The sequence below is a fragment of the Trachemys scripta genome, chromosome 3, assembly GCF_013100865.1.
Source record: "Trachemys scripta elegans isolate TJP31775 chromosome 3, CAS_Tse_1.0, whole genome shotgun sequence".
In the NCBI taxonomy this organism is placed as follows: Eukaryota; Metazoa; Chordata; order Testudines; family Emydidae; genus Trachemys; species Trachemys scripta.
Window position 1 is genome coordinate 20,231,515 of NC_048300.1, and position 7,042 is coordinate 20,238,556.

General features: G+C 37.7%; 1 protein-coding gene across 3 annotated transcripts in view; it reads left to right on the plus strand.

Annotated features, from left to right (window-relative positions):
- The window catches only part of XPO1 (exportin 1), a 76,618-nt gene extending 72,170 nt beyond the window's left edge, over positions 1–4,448 (plus strand). For 2 of the 3 annotated variants that reach the window (XM_034764264.1, XM_034764266.1), the window contains 5 exons: positions 54–222; positions 1,888–2,022; positions 2,127–2,286; positions 2,367–2,463; positions 3,414–3,560. In XM_034764264.1, the coding sequence (XP_034620155.1) occupies positions 54–222; positions 1,888–2,022; positions 2,127–2,286; positions 2,367–2,463; positions 3,414–3,560 (708 nt within the window). Of the gene's footprint in view, positions 1–53; positions 223–1,887; positions 2,023–2,126; positions 2,287–2,366; positions 2,464–3,413 lie in introns of all 3 variants that reach the window. The other variant, XM_034764265.1, reaches the window with a different exon arrangement.
- Positions 4,449–7,042: the final 2,594 nt, after the last annotated feature.

Sequence of the window (7,042 nt, forward strand, 5' to 3'; positions counted from 1 at the left end):
GTACTGTAGCTGCTTAAGGAACTTGGAATTTCATTATGTATTTCTCTTTTTAGGACTTTGAAGAGTATCCTGAACATAGAACAAACTTTTTCTTGCTACTCCAAGCAGTAAATTCTCATTGCTTTCCAGCATTCCTGGCCATTCCACCTGCACAGTTCAAACTTGTTTTGGATTCTATTATTTGGGCTTTCAAACACACAATGAGAAATGTTGCGGATACAGGTGAATAGAGTTTCTGTATTTTTAAACTTATAAACTTGAATATAGCCAGTTAATAGGTCTGAATTTTATATTTTGAGGGAGTATGATATATGTAGATCAACTTAGGGAAATATATATTTGTGGTTATATTGCTGTATTGTATCAATATTTTCCATTAGTCATTATTTTCACAGGCTTCTGCGGTCTGTCCAGGTGTATAAAGCTAAAATACTTGAATGCAAGTTGTCTCCTACAGCCAGGAGAGGGTACCAGTTGTTGTTGCTCCCCTTGCTGGCTTCCTTTCCTTTCCTGTAGCTCACCACCTCCCCAGCCTTCAACAAGAAGCAAACTCCAATAGGAGGCATCCATATTGGGATTAGAAGGGAGTTCCTCAGGAAGGGGAAGATGCCTGGAGATGCTGGTGCAGGCCATCCGAGTACCTTCAAATACACTGGAAGAGTAACAGACCTTAGACTTCTCCCCCATTTTAGGCAATGCAGCCTATTGTATAGAGAGAGGGGCAAGGTCTGATGAGGTTATCTATTTTTAAATAAGTATCTAACTATAGGATTGTTCTCCAAATTGTTGCCAAACAGTGATAGTGGAGGGGGCTTGGTGTTTGCCATTTTTGTAATGTTAATGATGGTGGTTGGTGGTAGAGCTGACAGGGAAACCAAATTTCAGTTCTGCAAAAACTACTTAATTTTCAGAAATTTTATTATCATCCCAAATCGGAACGAAAAGCCAAAAACTTTGAATAAATGTGCAGAACTGAAATCATGTAATGTTTTGTTTTGGAAGAGCAAAATGTGATGTTTCCAAAATGAAATATGCTGAGGTCCCCAGCTGTCTGGTCACTGCAGCAGAACCAGGGACCCTGAAAGTTGTCATGGCTGCTGTGGATTGAAAAGGTCCTTGGTAGTCCAACTGACAGGGAGCCAGGGAGTGCCAGCTCTGAGAGTTCCAGGAGTTGAGGTTTCCAGCCCTCCTTCATCCATGTGATGAACTAAAGGGGAGCCTGAGAGTGCCAGCTGGGCCAGAGCCCACCTGGTGGTCTGCTGAGGAGCTTGGGAGCAAGGGATCCTGTGGCTACTCAACTCCCAGAGTCCGGAATCTACCTGGCCCCAGAAGTCTAGAAGCCGTGGGGTCCCTGACTCCAGGAAAGTGCCTGGCAGGTTGCCCAAGTGCTGTGGACCCTAGAAGCCTGGTCTCAGCAGACCACCAGATGGACTGTGGAGAAGCCAGATGGGCAGACTGCAGGAAATCTGGATTCCTTTGGAAGTTTGACTAAATCTAACCATTTCTGCAAAACATTTAGATGTCAGCAAATTCCAACAAAAAATTTTTTAGGCGTTTCCAGTCAGCTTTACTTGACCTGCTTGTATGTGATTATTGCAGTTAAATATACGCTATCACAGCAAAGGTAGCACTTAAGTGGACGGTTTTTGTTTGGTAAGGGCCTGAGGTGCTGATAATTAGTAATCATAACAAATGTAAAATCCACAAAAATATGGTAGCTACTTGAAGAAATTCTTGGAAAATCTTTCAATATTGGTTCGTATCGTTCTGTCTAGGTCAGACTTCTCTTTGCACAGATCTGAACTTCTTGATTATATGCAATTTTTTCTGGAAAGGAAAGCGAATGTAAAAGATTTTGGTCATTTTCATCCTTTTGCTTTCTTTCAGGTCTTCAGATACTTTATACTCTATTACAAAATGTTGCGCAAGAAGAGGCTGCTGCTCAGAGTTTTTATCAGACTTATTTCTGTGACATTCTTCAGCATATTTTTTCTGTTGTAACAGACACTTCACATACTGCTGGTAAGAGTGTGCTTGAGGTTGAGGGAAACAGTACAGCAATCATTAAACAATAAAGGAATTTACTTTGAGTAACAAGTAATTTCATTTCTGTTTTACATATGCAGGTTTGACAATGCATGCATCAATTCTTGCATACATGTTCAATTTAGTAGAAGAAGGAAAAATAAGTACACCTTTAAACCCTGGCAATCCATTGAACAACCAAATGTTTATTCAGGAGTATGTTGCTAATCTTCTTAAATCTGCATTTCCTCACCTGCAAGAGTAAGTGTGCTGTGGCTGTTAAAAAATTGTGAGCGTGGTTCTTGTGTTTCCCATGTACTAATTGGTATTTTTACTCTTAGTGCACAGGTTAAGCTATTTGTAACAGGACTCTTCAGTTTAAATCAGGATATTCCTGCCTTCAAGGAACACCTTAGGGATTTCCTGGTCCAAATTAAGGTATGTTTGGAATGTTAGTGTAAATTTTAAATGACTGTTGAATGTGACGTTCAAAACGAAAGAGGCTGGTTCATCACTTATGAAAAGTCATGCAACAGGTCAGCGTGTTTTTATAATTCACCATCTCAGAGTTGTAGGGCCACAGTGACTATTGGCCACTTCAATAAGGGTGCAGAGGAATGCCTGTTGCCTTAGACTATTTAGACTGAGAGAATGGATTGATGCACCTTTTGGATTTCTTTGCAGCTGTGAATCTTTCCAAACTGGAGATGTGTAGTAAGCCCATTTTTAAACAGAGGCCATATTGCAATCCTGGTTTTGGAATAGTTTCATAGTTTAAGGCCAGAAGGGACCATTAGATCTTCTAGTCTTATCCTCCTGTATATCACAGGCTATTATATTTCACGCAGCTTCCCCTATATTTAACCCAGTAACTTGGGATAGCCTAAGCATTTCAGTCCTCAGAAGCCTAAACTTTTGTTTTTTGTATCTCATCTCATCATTTTATTTCCTTTTTTTAAAAAATAGAAATAAAAGTTGGCATTCAAGAGATAATTAAAGGAAGGACTGTCCCTCAGTAAAGTATCCTAAATAGAATTACAATGTAGATTCAAGTTCTAACATTTTGATGTTGTAATGCCTACATTTCAATGGGACCCCAAAGACTGACCACTCAAAACATGAAGCTGGTATCCCCACCTGCAGCAGCTAGTGAAAATGCAAATATCATGCAGGGTGCTACTACATTCCTTATACTGATTTAGGTTTTAGTGGCAACAACTGTTGCATGAGAAATTTTTTTTTTTTAATTCTGGTTCTGACTGTCAAGTATGACAAATTGATTTTTCATATTTATATATAAAAATGTCTGGATTTTGGAAGCTTCTTACTTTTTATTCTTGGATTTCAAAACACTTACATTGGACTAACTAAGCTACTTATTTGTGTAGGAATTTGCAGGTGAAGACACATCCGATTTATTCCTGGAAGAAAGAGAAACAGCCCTTCGACAGGCTCAGGAGGAGAAACATAAGCTTCAGATGTCTGTCCCTGGCATCCTTAATCCACATGAAATTCCTGAGGAAATGTGTGATTAAAATGCATAAAACCAGTTATGCAGTTTTCTTTCTGTACAGCTGCTTTGTTGTGGTAGAAGAAAACAGCACTCGGATATTGACCAAAATGATGCCAATTTGTAAATTAAAATGTCACCTAGTGGCCCTTTTTCTTATGTGTTTTTTGTATAAGAAATTTTCTGTGAAATATCCTTCCATTGTTTAAGCTTTTGTTTTGGTCATCTTTATTTAGATTTGCATGAAGTTGAGAATTAAGGCATTTTAAAAAAAAATACTTCATGCCCATTTTGTGGCTAAGGGGAAAAGAGAGGCAAAACATACCTTGTTAAGTCTATTGCAAAATTACACATTTTTCCTGTGAGAGTACCAATTTTTAATGAGGGGATCATTTTTCTTTCTAACCTGCCCTGCAGTCTAGAAGAAAAGATAATGAGTAAAACATACTGAGTTGATTGTTAAGCAGTGTATAGTGCTGCATTACCTGAACAGTTAGCAGCTTTTGGACTGAATGGTAAGGCTAGGCTACATGTATTTGCAAGTAATATGACAAGTTTGCAGCAAGATCATGTGCATATCATCCCACTGTAAAGCAACTTCAAAAGAGTATGGGAACACAGTACCGTTAGTTATTTTTACACAGTTCTTTTGTTTTTGTGTGTGTGCTGTCGCTTTGTCGACAACAGCTTTTTGTTTTCCTCAATGAGGAGTGTTGCTCATTTGTGAGCCTTCATTAACTCGAAGTGAAATGGTTAAAATATTTATCCTGTTAGAATAGGCTGCATCTTTTTAACAACTCATAAAAAGAGAACTCTGGCTTTTGAGATGACTTATACTAATTTACATTGTTTACCATGCTGTAGTGCTTTAAGAACACTACTTAAAAGCAAAATAAAATTGGTTTACATTTATTTTCCTTCTTTTGGCTTATCTTTTATTGGATAAAAATGCAGTGATCACATCGATGTTTGGTTGTATAGAAAAAAGAATCCCATAAGAGGTAGATGAATATCAGGCTAGATAAATGCTCCTGTAACTGCAATGACAAACTTTAACATGCAAGAGCTCTTCAAGAAGAACTTACACTTGGGTTTTTCAGTTCAGAAATTCAAAATGAGATGCCTGATTTTGTGACTAGACTAGCATCAGCAGGTCTGAACAATATTAAACTATTTTTCACCTACATTTATAGTTTAATGCCTTTCAAAGGTATATGAAGTAGTGAAACCAAAGGTAAGAAAACTGAACACTTTGATTTGACATCCTAGCTTCCCCTCTCTAGCATTTCTCCTCTGCCGTCTAACAGAGGAATGTATGTAAGTCCAAACTATTGATGTTTTCATTCTTGGAACAGCTTGCATTCCTCTGGTCTGCAGTCTTAAGACTGTCAGAATGATATTAAAATACAACATTCATGTGAAGTTGTAAAGGAAATTAGGTTAGTTGATTAGTATAATCCTTTTTAATATAAAATTTGAATACTGTAGTTACTTTTTTGTATTGTGCATTTATTTTCAAATCAAATTAAAGTTCATTAGTCAGCAAGTGTCTACGTAGAACATACTCAACCAAAATGTTTGTGGGTGTGGGCATTTTCCCCACAGTTGTGCTTAAGAACATTTCTGCTTGCTTGATTCCTTTGCCTAGTACTAATAAAGGCAGATCCATACCTGTCTGCAGAACATTTGGCAGCACAAATGCTGTCAACCTGAGCCATTAATGCTGCGGGGGGGGGCAATACCAAGACCAGTCAGTATTCAGTGATTTTTTTCAAACCTCGTGTCCTGGAACATGATATAACTTTGCTAGGTTGAGCCGTCAGACTCTCAACTCCATACTGGCTGTAGCGCAGCTATTGCTCTCCTCCTTTATGTGGACATTTCTTCAGAGAAGGGGCTATATTAATATCCATAATGAGTGTAATTTTGTCATCCACTAATTGAGCATATGCTGCCACAAGCAGATAAAATAGTTTGTTTCTAAATAGAAGTAATGATGTAGAGGAATCTAAGATAAAGCTTATTTGAAATGGATAAGTTGAACTACTTGTACATACACTCTTTTGAGTCGGTTGTAATTTAAGAGCGCTAGGCAGTGAACTCATTGAAGACACGCGCAGCAGAAATCAAATAGACAAAATATGATCTATTAAAATGTAGAAGATTCAGGAAGTATTCCGTAAAATGATTGTTTCACATGAATGCCCCATTCTTCTGGTCAACAAAGAGCAGAAATAAGAAGGGTCATGAAACTAGATGGAGGTAAGAAGTGCCTTCTGCATGAAATTTAAAATAACTCAGCCTATTTAATGGAAAGAAAAATATAATACTTCTAGAGTGGTTATGGAGAGAGGTCATCTTTCCATAATCTCTCTAGTTAAGGTTGAAACAACTCTCCCATTATAAAGCTGATTTCTCATACACACAGCTTGATTTATTTTTCTCAAGTTAAATTGATGTTTCTCAGACTGCATCCTACCATGATAATTTTTATTTAAATTGGGGCTCAGCAAATAGATAGCAATTTTATTATTCGAATTAATTTTGGAGCAGCTGAAACTTAAAAATGTTTTTGGATTCATTCTAACTTGGAGGTTCCTTTTAACCTAGAAACCCCACAGTGGTCTTACTCACTTTGTCTTCCTGAATATTGGTGCCTTGCACTCTGCAGACTTAATAGATCTATGAAGATTCATGCTTGTTACCAAGTACATGGAACTCTGCATGCTGATACAGAATTTGTCATATTTATATGAATTTTAGTAAAAAATTGCACTTTGTCGTCCAGGTAAGGTGTACTTATCCATGCAAGAAACAGGTTAATGGAGGATAGGTCCATCAATGGTTATTAGCTCAAGATGGCCAGGGACAGAACCCCATGCTTCAGGTGTCCCTAAACCTATGACTGTCCGAAGCTGTGATTGGATGACAGGATGGATCACTTGAAATTGCCCTGTTCTTTCTCTCTGAAGCATCTGGCACTGACCATTTTTCATTATTGTGTATATACATACATACATTTTTTGTGAGAGTATTCACTTAAAGCTTGTCATCTCTTGAATTTTTTACTTCAAGTTAATTGGTTGGTAATTTACTTGAGATAGTTAACATACTTGTTAAAGGCTGGTGTGGACGCTCCCTAAATGTTCATTCCAGGCTACCATAAAATGTTTAGTATGTTTTACAGCAAAATTCCATTCCAAAAGCTTTTTTGGGTGGTGTTCTAACATACAAATTGATAATATTCAGTGTCAATCTGTTAAGTACTTTGATCTAATTTCCAATAAGGTTTTAAGATTTACGCAGAAAACTCTGGAAATATTCATTTTGACAGAAAGCCAAAGGGATGTGGCCCACCAGCGTTGGGCAGTAGTCAGCAAGACTTTAGCTGCCAGGTCCTGCACAGAGTATAGAACTAGAAGAAAAATATTGCAAGTACTGCCTTGATACAATGCAGAAAGGGCAACAGAAGTGAGAACCTGTCAGGGACCTATTAGAATACCATAC